Source organism: Ursus maritimus, unplaced genomic scaffold, assembly GCF_017311325.1.
Source record: "Ursus maritimus isolate PB19 unplaced genomic scaffold, ASM1731132v1 scaffold_11, whole genome shotgun sequence".
NCBI classification, from domain to species: Eukaryota; Metazoa; Chordata; class Mammalia; order Carnivora; family Ursidae; genus Ursus; species Ursus maritimus.
This window is the reverse complement of record NW_024423453.1, coordinates 64,822,750-64,841,487: the sequence shown is the minus strand read 5'-3', so window position 1 is coordinate 64,841,487 and position 18,738 is coordinate 64,822,750. Positions and strand designations below refer to the sequence as shown.

Here is an 18,738-nt window from a genome sequence, read left to right as displayed (position 1 = left end):
GGAAAGTAAATTCGTCTTGCTCACAGTCCCTTCTGGAAGAGTTGAGAAAGCAAAGAATTCACCAACTCAGCAGGAAACAGAATGAGCTGTGCCATCTTTTGATACATGCAAACTAATCCCCTAGAGAGAGATGTGGGAAAGGGAGGGTAATTAATTCTTTGGTCTCTGGTTCACTGCAGAATACCCTTGGTCAGGATTGGCTCTCTCCTATTAGAGGCGGAAAAAAATATTTTCCTTTCTTCTTTTAAAAACTAAAATGTTCTCAAAAGGGAGGGGAAAATGTTTTAACTATTGAACCTTAGCCAATAGAGCCCAAACTCCCAATGTCCACTCTTTATCTTTTAGGTTTCTGCAGAGGGCTTGTGACGCGGCTGTCTTGTCATCTGGCTGCCGGTCGGTTGGGTTGGGGCGCGAAGAGGATGAGCCGATGGGACAGGTTCAGTCCAGGAAGCGCTGGCAGGCCTTCTTCCAGCGGCAGGCCGTGCACCACTGGTCCCGGTGCTCGATGCCATACACTTTTCGGCACTTCTTAGCTTCCCCGCGGGCTTTCCTGTCACAAGAGAGTCTTGAGGTACAGACACGCCCTGGTGGCTAAGACCTAGGGCGTGGCCGGGCGTGAGGCTGGAGACATGGGAGCCGAGGGGCCACAGGAGCAAAAGCCTCCCCCCACATCCAGTGTGTCCCCCCTCCCCCCCTCCGTCACCTCTCCCACCGCAGGGAACGAACCCTGGAGACTAGGGTCCGTGGGCTCTGGGTCTACACTTGCAGCAGGCAGGGCGGAGACAAAAGCCAGGAGGGAGGCCTCCGGAGCAAATGGCCTCACTCACCTGGCACTGCTCTGGGCCCGGGGTGGAGAAGTAACAATCAGGTGAGACTTCACCGCAGGTGGTGGCTGCTGGGGCTCGCTGAAGCTCAGCGACCGGCTCCGGACCTGGGCCCAGAGAAAGGGGCCATAAGCACAGGCCCGGACAGGAGGGCAGGAGTGAAAGGGGAGAGACCCATCCCACAGGGCAGTCAGCCACACCTGCCGAGCCCTTCTCGGTGTGGTGCCCCGAGGGATGCCTTCTCTGGTAAGCTATTCCAGGTTGGGGAGGGCAGGAACCAGGGAGGGAGGAGAGGACACAGAGTGGGGGGCAGACCGCCTTGGGCAGGGGAGCCTCTTGACCTGGCCACCCAACGGGCTGCTCCCTGCAGCTTTACATGGAGAACAAAGGCGGGACCGCGCTGCGTCAGTAGCACCTTCAGGCGCCCGGGTTTGACAATGTGTGACAGTTTCCCGTAGGAAACACTGAAGACTACGACCCATGAGGGGTGGCTCAGAAGGACTTGGGATTGATTTTAGTTCAGAGGCAAGCAACCTAAGGCCACGGTCCACCCCAGGCAGGGCCCCCACAAGCGCCCATCTTGTCTTGCCTACCCTCATCCTCCAGCTTCCCCACGTTCTCTCCCTTCTTCCCCTCTGCACACTGAAACCTTAAGCACCCACAGATATCCAGGGCTCAGTGGGGCACTGACTCCAGACTCGCCGGTCACGTTCCCTGGCACTAAACCTGCTTGATCTGGGTTCTCCTCTACACACACCTGCCTTGCACCTCCTAAGATGGGCTGTGAGCCGCTGGGGAGCGTGAGGCAAGAGGGAGGGTGCATGGAGGCCTTCAAGAAGTTTGGGCCCTGGAGGCAAGTGGGGAGGGGGGTGGCCTCTAGCACTGGTAATGTGTGGAAGAGCCTCGGGCTTGCTGGGGGTGGGGGGGGGGTTGGGGTGCCCATGGGCTCAGAGACAGGCACACTCACCGGAGAGAGGGAGGAGGCCGTGGAGGGGGCGGCAGCCCAGCTAATACTGGTGTAGATGTGTGGCGACACGGGGATCTGGAAGGACGGCAGGGCCTGTTGGAGACAAGAGCAGGTCAGCCTCGGGCCCACTCGGGCAGCGCCATGCTCCCTGTAACTTCACAGGCCACAGCAGAGCACGGGCCTCCGAGCTGACAATACGGGACGCACCCGAACGCTCTGCCAGAGAGAGACACCAGCAAGCCCAAGTCTTCGAACTATTCTTGGTCCCAGGCTCCAATCTGTCTTTGGATGCCTTCTCTCAGAGCGGGTGTTTGTGCCAGCCTCAAGACTGAAGCGTCAGCGTGGGCTAGCGTCTCCGCTGGCTCACCTACCAACATGCGTAGGCAGTGCCCAAAAGAAGTCGGCACGCCTTCTGAGCACGGGCGGTATTGCCGCACGAAGTTTACGGTGTCCCCAGGCAGCCACTGGGAAGCAGCAACACCCTCCCGGATGTCCGGCTTTAGGTCTGTTCGTAAAAGCACCAGCCGCCCTCTCTAGGTCCCAGCTCGAGGGTCAGCCAGCTGCTGAAGGGCCCCCTGAAGTTGGCCACACGTGAACTAGCCCAGCAGCCACTCGTTCTAACGAGAAGGAGCGCGGGCTCATTGTGTAAAGGCTTTCCGACTGAAAGCACTGCTTTTTAACTACTAACTTGTAAGTCAGCCTAGAGTCTGATAAAACCAAGCTGGAGGCAGAAAAGGGTTTTTTTTTTTTTTAATGGCACAAAGCCAGCTGTGCATTCCCTGCCACCTATGTGTGGTAGAGGTCACCCTACATATCACCCCCTCCGTGACAACGTGCCCAGCCATACAGGAGTAATAGCTTGGTTCTTCCTGTACCCACAACAATTTCTCCCGCCTCTTGTAAGGTACTTTGACTATTTATTATAACTAATCAGACTTATATATTCATTTCTCTCTCCAGCTAAACTATGCATTTCACAAGGTCGGGGACTACATCTTACTCTATTTGAAAAGCTAAGCCCAATGCTTGATACAGTAGGTATTCAAAAAAATGGGTGCCGGACTGTTTGTTAATGTCACTCAATTTTAAGAGCTAGGGATTTACTGTGGGAAGCCCAACTACATGACTCCATCCCCTTGCCTAACCAGTGATGTAACAATTCCCCAGTCCAAATCCACTGACCCAGCTGCTCAGGGATTCAGCCAGATTTCCAGTAACTACTCATGACAGCCACTGACGTCGAACTCTGGAATTCCCACATTTATTGAATGTGAAGTCATTTTCCTTTTCTTCTTTGTAGAAGTTAGGAATTAGCAATTTAGCCAAAGGCTTCAGCCTTCCATAAGGGCGGTCAGTGGCCTATGATCAGGCTGCCCAGGGACAGGTCAGACACGGCCACATGGCTGAGCTCCCAGGGTGCCCCAGCCCCATACCTGGTATGCATGGTCGGCCTGAATGTGCCAGAAGGAGCCAGGAGCTGACTTGCTGAGAGCACCAGAGGGCAGGTAAGAGTCCAGGCCAGGGTGTTCTGGGCCTGAGGACTGGGTTTTGGGAGGAGGTGGTGGAAGGAGAGCAAAGGGCGGGCTGGTCATGCTGGGGGCGGGAGCTGGGTCAGCTGTGGGGGCGCCAGCGGCAGCTGCTTCCTCCTTCATCTGCACCTCTGTGTAGTAGAAATCCTCCTCCCGCTTGAACTGGTCAGAGTCCACAGTGTCTCTGTGAGGGAGGGAGGTGCAGTGATGGTCAGTTCAAACACAGGGGACACCGTGGCCCAGGAGGGAAGAGCACTTGCTCAGGCCAACCCAGCCAAGTCCCAGAAGGAGCCCACGAGCACGTTCCCCCAGGAGTCCCACGGCTGATGCGGTGTCACGGAGCAGTGGGTGCTTGCACGCTAATGGGCACCGTTCTTCCCCGCACCTAGGGCTCCTCCTCTCACAGGACGTGTGCACACCTCTCCTGCTGCAACAGTCATCTGGCTCTGCCACAGGCCCTCCCTGGGCCCCCCTGCTTGCGGTCACACTCTCTCCTCAGGGGAAAGCGCTGTGAGTCAGTGTCCCCGCCACAAGCAGCCCAGCTCCAGCAAGTCAAGAGCTAACGGAGCCCCGGCTCCCTGAGGGGACGCAGGCACGGAGCCCACAGTGAGGTCTCACCAAATTACCCAATTTCTACCCAGAGCTAACACCTTCTGCTTCGTAAGGTGAGGCAGGAGGACACATGCACAAGATGGACGGAGCTCCCTTCCCAGGAACAGCATCACCATTCACCATGAGAGGAGGGCCCCTCCTTCCCAGCACAGCTCTCTTTGCCGGCACAGGGGCCGCGGTAGGTGGCAGGTGGTGTTCTCAGCAAGTCATTTTCTTGGACCCGTTCTCGGTGTGGGTCATGGGCAATCGGCAGGGCGGAGGAACACCGAGTGGGTCCCCAGGCAAACAGGCCCTGGGCCCTTGACCTACCCCAGGTGGAGGGCTTTGACGTGTCGTTTGATGCCCACAATCGAGCGCAGAACTTTGCCACAGTTTGGCCACAGGCACTTGTACATCACCTTCACGGAGTTCTAGGAGAAAGGGAGATGGGATCGTTGGGCTAGGCTCATCCTCACCCCGCAGGGACTTCAGCGGCCCTCAAACAAAACCCAACAAAAGCCTCTAGGGCAGGGATTCTCTGGGACCAGAGAAACGGACAGGCAGCGGCAGAGAGCCAGGACCCAGGAGATGGTCCTCATGTCAGCAGCAGCGCTTGGTGCTGTGGGGAAGACCCCGCGGGAGGCCCTCGCCCACAGGCCCTATAGGAGCACCACAAGGAAGGTAGGGATTGCGGCAGGGGTGAGAAGGAACGGGCATGGCAGAGGAGGAGTGGGCCCCTGCGGACGTCACGAGGGAACACAGGAACAAAGGGAAACGGAGATGGGGTGGAGCCTGAGAACACGGAGGGCCTGGGGGGCCTCCGCCCCGCCCCTGCCGGCCCCAAACTGATGTCGGCCCCACACCCTACCACATACCTTTCTTTTGCGTGGAGCTGGTTCATCCAACAGGAAAGCATCCGGGTCTGTCTCAAATCCATTATCCGTCTGGGGAGAACCAAAGGCATCCCCCAAATACTTGGGGCTGGCCTGGGGGTGGGGAGGCGAGGGAGTGGAAATGCCACTGCTGGCGCTCCAGTGCCCACTGGTGGTGCTGCTGCCGCTGTCGGACACATCACCGCTCTCCTTCCACGGGTCACAGGTGGCTCGAGAAGCTGACCGGAGAGAAGACAGAGGGCGCTCAATGCCATCCCCAGGCAGGGCTTCTGGCCCAGCTCTGGCTAAGCCAGATTCAGACCAACAGCCCCCCTCGGAGACCATGAAATCCGAGTCTGGAGTCTGGGTCCCCAAATCCAACTCCTGGCTCTGGCTCTGCCTGGCTTGGCCACTCTGGAAGGGGGGGTAGGGGGACCTCCCCAAAACCTCTCCTTTCTGAGCTTCCATGAAGTAGCCCTGCTCTGCACTTCACAGCCACGCTCATCATCATTAACCAAGAGACACACACTGCAACTTCGTTTTATAGATTATTCATAGAAAGACAACCTAATGAAAATGTATTTCTCACTTTGTATGTTAAAAAAAAAGGAAAAGCAGGGGGAGAGTAGGGTGTGGGGAGTGGGGAGGGGAAAGCCCCTACTCCTGCACCTGCACCCAGAAGGGTAGGTGAGCGCCGCACAGATAAGCGTGCACAGTCTCACTCGGGACCCTTTCCCAACAGCGGAGTCGGGTGGAAAGGCCGACTTGAGAGCTCCTGGGCCAGGCTTTCTTGAAAAATGCCTTTCGGTAATTAAAACCCGGGCAAGGACATCAACATCTGAATGTGGAAGACAATTCTGCCCGCTCTTACAGCGGCAGGAGGCGGACCATTCACCAGAGCTAGCGACAGCCCGGTGACTCCCGCTCTCAGGCACAAGTCACACGGCTGCGGAAGGAAAGACGAACTCTGAGCGTACCTGACACGGCCCTGAACCCCCTGCCCTGTTCCCAGCAGTGCGTCTGGAAAGGGACACAGGTGAAATTCTCAGCTTCCACACTGCCTGTCTTCAGGCTGCTTTAGGCCCCACCCAGACTCTCCCTGCGTAGGCCATAAATCCGGATTGATAGTACAGGAGAATCTGAAATTCTATACACGGAAACAGCAAGAGAAGGGGGGGGAGCCTGTGACACGTGGAGGTATGGTGGCCACATCCCTGGAAGCCCCAACTGCCAACACGGGCAGGTGTTCCGTGGAGCTGCCCTACCCTGGATTCTGAGAATGACTACCACATCCCCTGGGGCGAGGATTACAATCCTACCAGTGTTCTCTCATCCTGCTCCAGATTTCCAACTGCTTCTGGGCTTATCTAGGCATCTGAAATAGACTCTCAGCATTACACGTTTCCAACGCATTACACGTTTCCTTCTCCTCCATGTGAGAAGCCCAACCAAACAGAATGGGATGGAGGAACTCTTCCTTCCCTAATTATCACTGTCAAGTCTCAAAGCTAGAACTTCTTAACCCAGAGTTTCAACATGTACACAGAGAGCTTAAAACAGGGTAGCCCTTTGGGGCGCCTGGGTGGCTCAGTTGGCTAAGCGTCGAACTCTTGATTTTGGCTCAGGTCATGAGCTCAGGGTCCTGGGATTGAGCCCCAAGTCAGGCTCCAAGCTTGACAGGGAGTCTGCTGGAGATTCTCTTTCTCCCTCTCCCTCTCCCCATCCCCACCCCCAAGCTCGCTCTCTTCCTCGCTCTCTAAAATAAATAAGTCTTAAGGGAAAGAAAAAAACCAGGGTAGCCCTTCAGGGAAGAACTCAGGAGCCACCAACAGCCCAAGGGGTCCAGGGCCCACACTTGTCTACTCAGGAAACCTATCAGGGAAAGAAGCGTCAGGGAGCAGAATGCTACATCTAGCGCGACCAGGACTCTAGAGAAAAAGGGCAGGGCAAACAGCAGGCCCGCCCTACAACACAGCAGCCTTCCCGGGGGAACCGGTCAAAAGGCTCAAATGCTGAAACCGGCAAACTGACTTACAAAGGAAGAAAAATAGAAAACAAAACATTTAATAACATAAATTAATCTATAAGTTGTAAGATAAACATAAATGACTCTACCATTGATCAACAAGATCTTCTAGGGCAAAGTTAATAGATATTCTATACCATGAAAACAAAGTGCCCCACTGCAAATGCACAGCTACAAGAGTTGACAGTGAATTTCTAAGAAATATTCATAATTTCCTCTGTTGTACACACACACATACACACACAGCCAGCCTAACACAAAGAACAAAGAAAATAGGTGGTTTCTGTGCAAAGCAAGGCATATGATTACAGCAAGGTATAGACCTCACCTTGCAGAATACTTCAATATCATAAGCTGCCAAGAAAGCCTTATTTCTCCACAGACTTTGACCATACGATCGGAAATATACTGTCATGGAAAAAAAATCTTTAATAGATGATTAACAATGCTTGTCAAACAGGGACCTAAGATATCAGGATCAGGCGTATTAGCAGTCAGGTGTGTATATGTTGGTGTCGGGCTGTGTGTGAACACACGTTTATGTACGATACATACACACTCGTGCACGCAGCCTGATGGGAACTGGAGTTAATGACTTTCTTTCCCTTTATGATACTTTCCTGACCTTCCTGCTGTTGACAAACCTCCTGGATCTCCTCAATTTGTAGAACTTCCTGAAAACGTAAAACTGACTCCTTCCCTTCCCGTTTTGCTTGTACAGCTCCCGGACCGCAGGCGTGTGATGCTGAGCTCCGTGCCGCCTGACTGCCATGACTCCCTCTAGCAGCCTCGGCACCGACCACAGGGTCTGGGCGAAGAAAGTAAGCCTGCCTCGTCGCTCCTTGAAATTTACCTTCCATCCAGGGCAATTTCTTATGAGGGATACCTGCAAAGGCCACCCTCCTCCTGCCATATTTCCCCCTAAGCTTTTAAGTAGCTCGCAATTCAGTTAGACGTCACCAATGGAGACAAAGTTATTCCCTGGGAGTAAGTTAGGCCAGTCCGATAAAGAATTTCGAAAAGAACTTCAGGTTCACTACCGGTCTTGTCAAACTACTAGCATCCAGCAACCCTTCTTCCTCCCGTGTTACTACCAATAATGTATTTTGGGCATCGCACCAGAAGGATTTTCTTTTAATTGAGAAATTTGCTGTGAAGTCACACTATCACTTTGCATTAAGCAATTCGATTTGTTAGACTTCAGCTCGTGCATTCCAGGCCCTTGGCCTGTAGGCCCGCACTGATTTACGAGGCTGAAGTAGGCACTTGGAACAGGGGCATGAATCTTCTGAGGCCACTAGGGGACCAGTTGGTAAGCTTCCCCTTCGTGAGCTAAAGAGTCCTCAACTGGCCTTGTTCAGGCCCCCACCAAAGTGCCTCGCTCACTTACTCCCATAGAAGAACTTACTCGAGCGGCCAGTGTGGCTCAGCCTCGTGCTCACTCATCTTCACAATGCACCAGGAAACTCCTCCCCAGCTGAGGAAGCTGAAGAAAAAGAATGGAAGCATCTAACTCAATGTCACTCAGGGAGTCTGAGGAAGGAGCCAGTGAGAAGAGACTCGGGAAATCCTACTGCCAGGCAATGGGCCAGTCAAAGCAGAGGCAGTGAGCGGCGGGCCTGCGCCACACCCAGTAGCCGCCAGGGGGCCCCCTTCCTCACCGGAGAAGTTGGCCTCGGCCCCAGGAGGGCTCTGCACGACGGGGCTGCAGGACAGGGACGTCAGCACCATGGCCGCCATCATCTCATCCATTTCCACTGCGTCCGACTTCCTGGATTCAAGTGGGTGAGTGCCAAAGGTTACTTCCTGACACAGCGGGGCGCGTGATCGGCTCACACTTCTGGACTGTCCCCTCCATGCCCCCACTCCAATCAGCCAGTGTGCGTGCTAAATAAGGCATGAAGGTCTCTCCTCACTCTTCATGAAAAATACCCATGCGGAACTGCGTTTCTCCTATCAGTCAACCCGAGTGCAAGCAGGTCGGTCCCCATGCCACTGCCGACACCTGGAGGCAGCGCCATTCTCCCCCAAATTCACATCAGACCTCTAACTGGGGGTTAAAGTGGAGAACTTTATTTGGGGGAAAGGAAGGGTGGAAGCCATAAAATCAACCATTGGCATAAAAGATGCCTGCTGGAATCGGAAAGCACTAAAATTACCTTCCTTTCCCCGTCTTCTATTTAAATTGAAGAGGGAGCCATTACACTAACCAGTTCTTTCCCCTCCCCTGAGAAAAATGATGAGGTATTCTGATAGCTTCTGAACCTAGTACACAAGCCAATGAGCAAGTAAACCAGAAACACTAAAATAAATCTCCTGGTGCAAATCTCAATGCTTTCCACAGCAGAGTTCTATAAAATTTTACATGTAATTTTTTAAAAATCCATATAAAGTTACATTATATGGAAGTAAACTTAGAGCTGTCTATAAGTTACTGTGAAAGTATGAAGTTATTCTGAAATCAAATTCTAGGTGGCTCATTTATTTCAAAGAATTGTATTAATTCATTCTTCACTATTCAGATCCACTGAAATATGCGGCTGGGCAATTAAACCAAGACTGGGAATATATCAAACAAATTAGCATCCCCTTTTTTGTGTGATCTTTGAGTATTTATTTCTACAGAAGAGCTAAACAATTTCTTTGCCAGCATTCCACTGAATTCACAATCAAATATTATTGCTCTGGTCTGGTCTGAAGACTCTGGATAGAACGTAACAGTAGTACCCACTGCACACACAGAAGAAGAGGGGGAGTGGGACCTAACTGCTTGCTACAGAAGCCAAATCTCCACTAGCAGATTTTCCTTCTAGATCTTAAAAGATCAATGTACACCAGCATACATAATATAGAAATTAGGAGAGATATGTAGATACAGATATATTCTCAGGGAAAAACTGTATTATAAAATTCTAAAGCAATATGTACATTCTTCACTCACCGATGGTTTTGAATATCTGAGCCAGGGGTCAGCAACCTGTGGGCTGTGGGCTAACATGTTCTGCTGCCTGTTTTTATATGGCTTGTAAGCGAAGAACAGCACAATTTTCATATGGTTTTGAAAATCAAAAGTATTATCTCTTGATATGTGACACATAAAAATTATAAAAAATTACAATCTGAGTGTCCATAGTAACGTTTTATTGGGGCACGACCGTGCCCCGTGTTTATGTATTGCCCGTGGCTTCTCTGACACCACCACAGCGAAGCTGAGTTGCCGGGATGAAAACTGTTTAGCTCACAAAACGACGAGATTTACTACCTGGCCCACTCAGAACAAGTTTGCGCATTCCAGATCTAAGCCATTTTTTCCTGTCATCATGAAAAACTACTAATTTTAATTTAAGAATGAAGGAGGGAAATAGTCCTTAGCCACACCAAAGATACACCACCATAACAGAGTTACAGGGAAGAAAAATGCCATTCTGGGGTTTTGGTTTTTTTCAGAGGATGCCCCCTCTCTGTATTCTATTTGTCCAATATCTTGACAACTAGACACCGAGGACTTTCACATTCCTTCTCCATCACAAGCCATCCCACAACCCCACACCTCACCACCCACATGACTTTCAGAGCCCAGAGCCCAGGTGCTCCCATACAAACCTCTTTGGGACATCAATGTTCCTGGAGACAGGCCTATAGCCTGGTGCCTGAGTTCCCTGCTCCGGAGGTGGTGCCTGGGGCACGGGGCCCTGCAGCTCAGCCAGCCACACTTCCTCTGCTTTACAGCAGATTTGTAACTTCTGATCCAAAAGCCAGACAGTCACCTTATCCTCTGCCCAGCTATGCTGCTCCACCAGTCCTGTGCACTCTTGGCCCCCATACCACACAAAAACCTGAGGGGGAGAAAAAGAGCAACGAGTGGTCAGACGTGGTAGCTCTTACACCATATGCCCCCAGTTCTGAAAGCCGGGATCCACCAGCCACAGACAGCGTCCCTAACTCGTTTTTCATTCAAGCAGATGTTCCCAGGTGCCCACTTTCCTCCTGAGCACCCAAATTAGCCACAGTGGATCAGTTCTTCCCCAAACAGATCCTTATAAACTCTCTAGATAGAGCAAAAGTGCCAGTTTCTGGAACTTTTTTCTTATCTTGAAATCCGTGTACAATTTAAGTTGGTAATATCTTGAAATAGACTGTTATAAGCATAAGATGTTTTCTGTAAGCTTCATGGTAACTAGAGAGAGAAAACCTCTAGTAGATACACAAAAGATAAAGAGAAAAGAATCAAAGCATTTGACTAAAAAAAAAAAAATCAACAACTCACAAGGGAAGACAGCAAGAGAGGAAGAGAGGAAGAAAGGAACTATAAAACAGTGAGAAAACAATTAACAAAACAGGAAGTCTTACTTATCAATAATTACTTTAAATGTAAATGGATTAAATTCTCTAACCAAATGAATTTGGAATCTGTATCCATCCTCCCAGTGTCTTGCTCTGTCTTGCCTTTGAAGTCCTATATATCTGCTGCCTGTATATATCTTCAACTATGACCTTGAATTGATCAACCCTGCATTTCTCCCTTCAGAAAATTCTAAGTCTACCTTGGGACAGATGGTAGGCATGGAGAAGTAGGCTGACCACTCTCAAGGGGTGCCTAGCAGTTGGCAGGTCACCTTATATCATGGGAAGAGGCCTGGACAACACAAGCCTCAGCAGGAAACAGAAGGCAGAGTCTCTATTTATGGGCCCTTGAGAAGGCAATACACTTGGACCTAGTGATTGTATCAGGTACAGGGGATGACTGGGCCCTCCCCACCAGGGGAGGGAACACTGGAAAAGGAAATCCAAATGTCATTCTGACTAAACACCTTTGCCTCTTGAAAATGTCTACAGGTAATTCAAAGATGCAATATTTTCTGTCTCTTACAAGCCTAAGATTCTTGTTTGGTCAAGTTGGAAATGGAGGCAGATTGAGAAACTGAGCCCCTGCCACTCTTTGAACTGAGGCTAAGTAGGCCTGCGTCTGAAATAACAGATGCCAGACAGCACTGTCATGGAGGAGCCCTGGGTCTGCTAATGATGGCCCATTCTCTAGGGAAGCCTGCTGCCCAAGGGCCCACACAGCTACAAGTAAAAGGTCTGTGCACAAACTGGTGCCCAGAGAGTTTCTGGTCTGCCACTCAGGGCACTGCTGGCCAGCCAGCCCCAAGCCTGGGGAGATCAGACACCTGTCCACACGGGGATCAACCTACCTTCTGCCCAGGCTGAAAGGCCACTTGCTGGAGGCCAGAGGTGCCAGGAGCCTTGAGGATTTCCTTGGGCTGCTCCTGGCAGGAAGTGTCCTTGGAAGCGAGGAAGGGCTGGGGAGCCACCCCTTCCAGCAGCTCAGTCTGAGGCTCTGAGGGTGGGGCAGCCCCAGGGGGCCCCAACACCCGGGCTCCTAGGAGAGACCGCTTCCCAAGGCGCCGAGACAGTACGCTGGCCATGCTTCTGCTTTCCTGGGGAGGCAAAGGGACAGAGAGTCCTTTATTCATTATCTGGAGGAATCAGGAAGCTTTTAGAACAACGCCCTGCGTGCAGCAGGAGTCTGTAAGTATCCATTAAAGTAGATGAAACCGTTTTAAAGTAACTTCTACAACTCCTTTTCTTTTTACACAAGTAACAGCCACTCCTAGTAGGACATTTAGAAAATACTGATAAGCACTAAGAAAAACAAATCACTCAAGATGCTGCCTCCCAGAGATACCCAATCTTCCTACAGAACATTTCATGCTTTCTTCAGTGTGTGTGTGTGTGTGCACACACACACACACACACATATACCTTCTATAGCTGCAAAAATGGGATTATAGTTAGGTAAACTGAATTCTCGCTTAATAGCTTGCATAGGTTTTACTCTATCACTAAACGTTATTCAATAAAAACAATAAAAACACTTTTAGAAACCACACAGTATTTTCTTAGGCAGATGCATCACTGCTAACTTAACAAATCCTTTATTATTGTACCTGAGAGCTATGTCCCTCGTGGTGCTGTTTAATCTGCTCTGCCTGCAGGGAGCATCCTCTGAGCTCAACCCCTGCACACACATACCAAGGATGCTTCCTGGGGTCAGGTTCCTATACATGACATCACTAAGTCAGAGCATGAGGACATTTGTCAGAGACTTGCAGATTCTCCAGCTGAGCCAGCTTCAAAGGTGCAAAGAGCCACAGAAGTGAGCTAACTCTTCTCTCTTCATTTTACACTCGAAGAAACTAACGCTGAGAGCTTAAGTGACTTGTTCGCAGCAAGAAAAGTGGTCAGTGCCAGAGCCTGAAGGAGATCTGGTTTCTCGACTCCAGATCTGGTTCTCCTCACTGAATCAGAGTGGCCTGCACACTCTCTCCAACAGTACCTGGTGTCAGGCTACTCATGCACTAAGGGGTGACGGAACCACAGGACCACAGCCCTGACAGGACCGACGAAGACTATTCCAGGCCTAGGCGGGTTCATCCCACGATAAATAGGAGCTGTTGTGAGAAATGGTGTGTGTTATTTCAGAATACTCTAAGGCATCCCTGTACCCCCATTTATCATACTGCACAAAGCAGGGAACTGGGTAGCACTGGCCTTCCACACTTTAGAGAGGGAAAAGCAGGAAGGAGATTGAAACTGATGTTTCACAAGTCAAAATCCTGTGTGAGAGGAAGGGTTCTAAACACCCTGGCACTCAGCGAGCCCCAGGGCTGGGTGGGACCCTCAGGAGTTCTTTGGGCCCCTCCTTGACCATTCCAGAAAACAACAACTCTCTCTTCCAGACCCCTCAGCGATCTGAATCAGTCAACAAACTGACGGGAAATCCTTCCCCTGACCTGCAGCCTCCCTGCCAAGTGAGATGCAGGGAAAACACAGCGCTGGCCTCAGGCCACATGGGCAGTACCCACTCAGAGCCTGTTTCCTCATCTACAAATCACACCGCTAATACCCCCTCTCCAGCATCTTGGAGGAGCACAGGAGAACATGTCCATAGAAGCTCTTCACGGCCTGCGAAGCGTGACAGAAGTACAAACGGCACTGTTCGGATGAAGTCCACTCCAGTTCCAGATTCAGGGAAATGAACATTGTGGACACAGACTTCTACATAATTCTGTAACAGACTGAACTTTCTTATTCTTAAAAAGATGACGAGTGCTCCCTTTTTTCCCCATTGGGTAACAAGCCCTAACACCCGGGTGATCTGGACAGCTCAGCTCTGAACACCTCCAGTATATACATAGACGTTATGCTCGTACCTAATGCTTAGGAGCACTTCCTACATGCCGGACCCTATTCCAGAGGCTGTGCCGCCGTTCTCTTTCCTGCAGGTACCGTTTGCGTCATCCTTGTTCTCCTCTCAAAAAACCCCAAAGGCTCAGAGAGATTGAGACTTGACCAAGGTCAAAGCTGGTGAAAGACCACGTCAGGGACCCCGGAATCTGACTTCAAAGTCTGTGTTTCTTAGGCGTACACCATGCTCGCCCACTCCTGTTTCCAAATACGCTTTGCGTAGAACCCATGACCTACAGCTTCTACCTCCCTACTCCTCATCTCCTTTGACTCCACTGACCTCCATCTCCACCACCTACGTCATGAACTGGCTTCATAAGGTACTGCCCAAATCCAAAGGGGCAAGCTTTGTGCTCACAAACCCCAACTACTCCCTCCTTCTTGGTTCCCCCAGCCTACTAGCTGCCCTTCTCACCAACTCCTGAGAACTAACTGCCATTGGCGACCTAACGACATGGCAGACCTCTGCAGTCCCTTCATCTCCACAAATATGAATCCTTTGCTCCTGCGCAGGGCTCGAGGGGCAGGTGCCTACCAGGGGGCCTGGCAACTCTCAGGCCTCTGTCTCTTGGCAGAAGAGGAGGACTCAGACCCAGCACTTCGCAAACTCAGGTGCCCTCCTTGTCTACAGCACTCATGACTCTTCAGCCATCCTGCGGTTCATTTCCTTGGGAGCCCTAGCACGTCCCTAATCTCCCCTGTTCCAGGTCCTCTCTTCCTTCCTACTCATTTATTCAGTTAATGTCTAGTTGAGGGATTGAAATGTGCAAAAGCACATTCCCCACTGCTGTGGTAAGTATAAAATACAAGGATTTTCATGGACCTCTACACCAATGTTATTTCTCTACCTGGAATGCCCCCCCCCACAGGCTAACTCCACCCGTCTACAAAGTTTGGCATTTCAAGAGACTGTTCCAGTTTCATTTCTCCTGCCTCCCACCTCTTTTCCCCAGGCCACCCTCACACCAGAGGAAAACCATCACCACAGCTATGAATTCAGACCTGTTTTGAACAGTTCCACAAACCTTCTCTGCTTTTCACCCTTGTCCCAAAGTGCCTCAGGGCTTTGTTTGAGTCCCATGCTATCTCCACATCTCTCAGTCCTGGCCTCTTTCCAACCATTCCAGCAAATTATGCTAAGCAAACATCTCTACAGTAACAAAATACGAACAGGGAAAATAAGTTTAAAAGATAATAATAAAGCTGCAAATATTGAGGGGCGCCTGGGTGGCTCAATCGGTTGAACATCCGATTCTTAATTTTGGCTCAGTTTGTGATCTCAGGGTCGTGGGATAGAGACCCAGCTCAGCAGAGTCCGCTTCGGATTCTCTCTCCCTCTGCCCCTCCCCGCACTGTGCTCTAAATAAATAAATAAATAAATAAATAAATAAATAAATAAATAAATAAGTAAAATCTTCAAAGTTGCAAATATTGAGAGAGAGTGTTTGGCTAGTATTTATAAATATTTTTTACTCCAAGCTTCAGACAGCACGGTATCAGAATCAGATGGAATCAGATAGCATGGTATCCTCACCACAATTTCCTTAGAAAGCAAAGAGCAGATAAGAAAAGGTGGGAGTCACAGCAGCCTATAGAGTTCCTGTTTAGCTGTCTGGTGACTTTACATTCAGTAACACTATTGGGAAGCTGTAACACTAAAAAGGAAGAAACATGTAAGGAGTAAATTCTTTACCACTAAAAAAAAAAAAAAGTATATTCAAGCTAATTCCCTTTTAGAAACTCAGTCACCCCCACCTTCATCCTTGAAGCCTCTGGGCAGAAACAAGAGCCTGTGACTTTCAGGTTAATTTCAGGGGGCTCCAAAGAGCTAAAGGTAAAGCCGCAATGCCACTTGGAGACATCAGATGGCAGCACCCATCCATAGAAGAAAAAAAGAAAAAAACCAACGCTTTTCCTGACCAAAAAAACACAGTGGCCACCCCCACTTTCCACACCAGGAAGTTTGAGGTTTCTACCACTGAAAATGAAGAAAGGACAGTATTTCCAAAATTCCTGGGCTTCCAGTCTTCAGATGGGGCCTGAAATATTTGGCTAACAGCCTCTGACGATGTTTTCATAAGCCTTTTTTCTTTTTAAATGTAAAGAACACTTTGCCCCTGGTTTGTGAACCCCATGCTTTCCAAAGCCTACTGCACTCGTGCAAAGCTGGTGAACCTGTGCGCTCCCAGCTTGCCCCCGTGTGCATTTGCTTTCATTCTCTGGCCTTTCTCCTTTAACTGGCTCAATTCCACTGAAATGCATTTTAGTATCTGATTTATTTATAGGATGCCCACATCTTAATTTTTAAAAGCAGAAGAGAAAAAAGGAAGGGAAACTGCCTTTATTAAGTACCGAGTAGGCACTAGCTTTCACAGATTGTACTTAATTAAATCCTCAGAAATGACTTGAGAGTGACGACAGTCTTCTATTTCTGATGAGGAAACTGAGCCCCAGGGAGGTTAGCTTGTGGAGGCTACATAAATAGGAACGAGCACTCTAGTAGGTGTGGGGTGTCTCAAAATACAACAATTAAGAGGCTTTTTATCTACATGGTATTTTTTTTCCTATGTAATGAACCTCAAGAGAAAAAACTAGCTCCCAATCCTACAAGTCTCTTCCATTTCCTTGTGCACTTTCCTTCCTTGAAAATATCTTCTCCACTTAGCCTGCTACCTACAAAATAAAGGTCAAGGTTTAGTGTGACCCTGTTAACAGTCCAAGCCACTGTTAATCATTTAGTGGTTCAGGAAGACCTTTACACATATCCTGCCTCTCAGAGGGCACAAAGAGATAATGTGACGATCCCAAAAGTTAAGGAAAATTTTAGCTAAGTTCATACTGGGGATTGATAGCATGGAAGCGAAGAATACCAATCTAGACTAAATACAGACTGGGTAGCATTGCCAGGGGTGAGTCGATGCCTTTCGTGTGTTTGCCAGTATACTCATTATTTTATGGACATGGCTTTATGCACAACAGGACCAACGGAGTCCTTCAGTGACTCAGAAATGAACCTAGCACCTACAGAGGTCTGTCACGCAGGTGGCTGAAGGGCCCAGAGTAACTCCAGACCTAGAGTGACTTGCCAGGATCACCTGTTACTTTACATCTCCGGTGGAGCGTCCACCCTCCCTCCTAGCACGCTTCTATCAGTCTAACAATAGCCTCCTTCAAACCCCTCTTTCCTCATCTCTACTTCTATTCATTCTCCATTTGGTTTCTTTCTTGGGAGCTATCAGTGGTCCCTATAAACAGCTATCCCCTAATTTGCTATAGGGTTCTAGTGTAGCAAAGAGAAATCAAGAAACCTCTCTTTCAAAGTAACAATAACAGTGTTTCAACATGTAGCCCAACCCCCCCTTTATGAAGTTACTTATGGAATTCCTTGACCGAGGCATAAACATATGCTTAAAAAGCCTTCCCAGCTGACAGTTTTAAGGGGATCCTGAACCTTCTTGTGCTTCTCACCCATGCTGTTGTCACTAAAAGGTTAGAGTGGCCACCCTTGTATTTTGGTCAGTGTCCAAAAGGGGTTAACCTCAGCAAACATCTTCTGATGTACTAATAGCCCGTAATGAGGACATCTGCCATCAGTTAGATAACTGGAACAGACAAAATAGGAAAACAACCCCTTTCTGTGGTTCTGAGTTGCAAATTGCTATGGGACATGTGACTGTGGCTGGACAAACACCTGTCTCAGCACACGTGCGTGCGTGTGTGTTCACGTGCTCATGCACAATGGCCGCTCTCCCCTCCCACCCAAGGACACTGCAGCAAGCCAGGGCCTCACCTAGTGGCACCTCCAGGAGGCAGGTCATAAGTCAACATGATTCGACATACACCTAATGGGGTGTCTTGGGGGATGGTGGCGTTGTTGAAAGAGAGTGAAGTTTGGAATAAGACTCCCATTTGTTAAATCTTGGTACTTGCTGCCCCTCTAATGAACAATTTATGGACATGGGGAGGGACACCAACCCTCTGCCACGAGTTTCAGGTTCCCTACTGAACCTCAGCTTTCTATTTTGTGATCTCCACTAGGTAACTACTACACAGAACAACAGCTGGAGTTTTTAGTTCTTTGGCTAATATTTTGCATATGATTCTTAGCCTCTTATCAGAAAGCTAATTTTTTTCCTTTAAAAGCTATAAAGTTTAAACGTAAAAATTTTTTTCAGTGTGATTGTCTAAGCTCATCCAAAGGTCAAAATGTTGTAGCGAACCACAGCTACTATTCTATAACAGATCTCGTCGGGGTACAGGCTTCCCAGACAGTTCATTCTTCCGCAATGCCAGGGTGACCTCTGTGGGGAGATGCCTTGTGCATTTACAGCATACTTATGATCGTGTGCGAATATGTCCGTGGTCCTCTTAGTTTGCAGGTCACCATTTGAACCCTGGCAGAAGCAAGTGGCCATACCCATGTCACCACCCAAACACCACCTGGCGGTTTTCAAGCTTTATTTATTTATTTATTTATTTATTTATTTATTTATTTATTTATTTATTTATCTGGGATGTCTGCCCCAGAAAAAGTAAAGAAATACTCACTTCACTGGGCATACATTGACCTTTCTTCCCAGAAGCCTCTGCCCAGCCTGGCTTTTGACAGAACCCCCTCCAAGAGTGGCCAAGGGCCTAAGCTAAAACTTTTAGACCCCTCAAGTTATTTATCAGGCCC

General features: G+C 49.5%; 1 protein-coding gene across 4 annotated transcripts in view; it reads right to left on the bottom strand.

The window, feature by feature from the left end:
• Positions 1–18,738, bottom strand: part of ZNF395 (zinc finger protein 395) — a 41,540-nt gene continuing 22,802 nt past the window's right edge. For all 4 annotated transcript variants that reach the window (XM_040626470.1, XM_040626471.1, XM_040626469.1 and 1 more), the window contains exons 2-10: positions 12,005–12,250; positions 10,413–10,645; positions 8,471–8,580; positions 4,787–5,022; positions 4,242–4,342; positions 3,225–3,504; positions 1,792–1,884; positions 828–931; positions 1–550 (exon numbers count right to left, since the gene is read on the bottom strand). In XM_040626470.1, the coding sequence (XP_040482404.1) occupies positions 439–550; positions 828–931; positions 1,792–1,884; positions 3,225–3,504; positions 4,242–4,342; positions 4,787–5,022; positions 8,471–8,580; positions 10,413–10,645; positions 12,005–12,238 (1,503 nt within the window). In that variant the 5' untranslated portion in view covers positions 12,239–12,250 and the 3' untranslated portion in view covers positions 1–438. The remainder of the gene's footprint in view (positions 551–827; positions 932–1,791; positions 1,885–3,224; positions 3,505–4,241; positions 4,343–4,786; positions 5,023–8,470; positions 8,581–10,412; positions 10,646–12,004; positions 12,251–18,738) is intronic.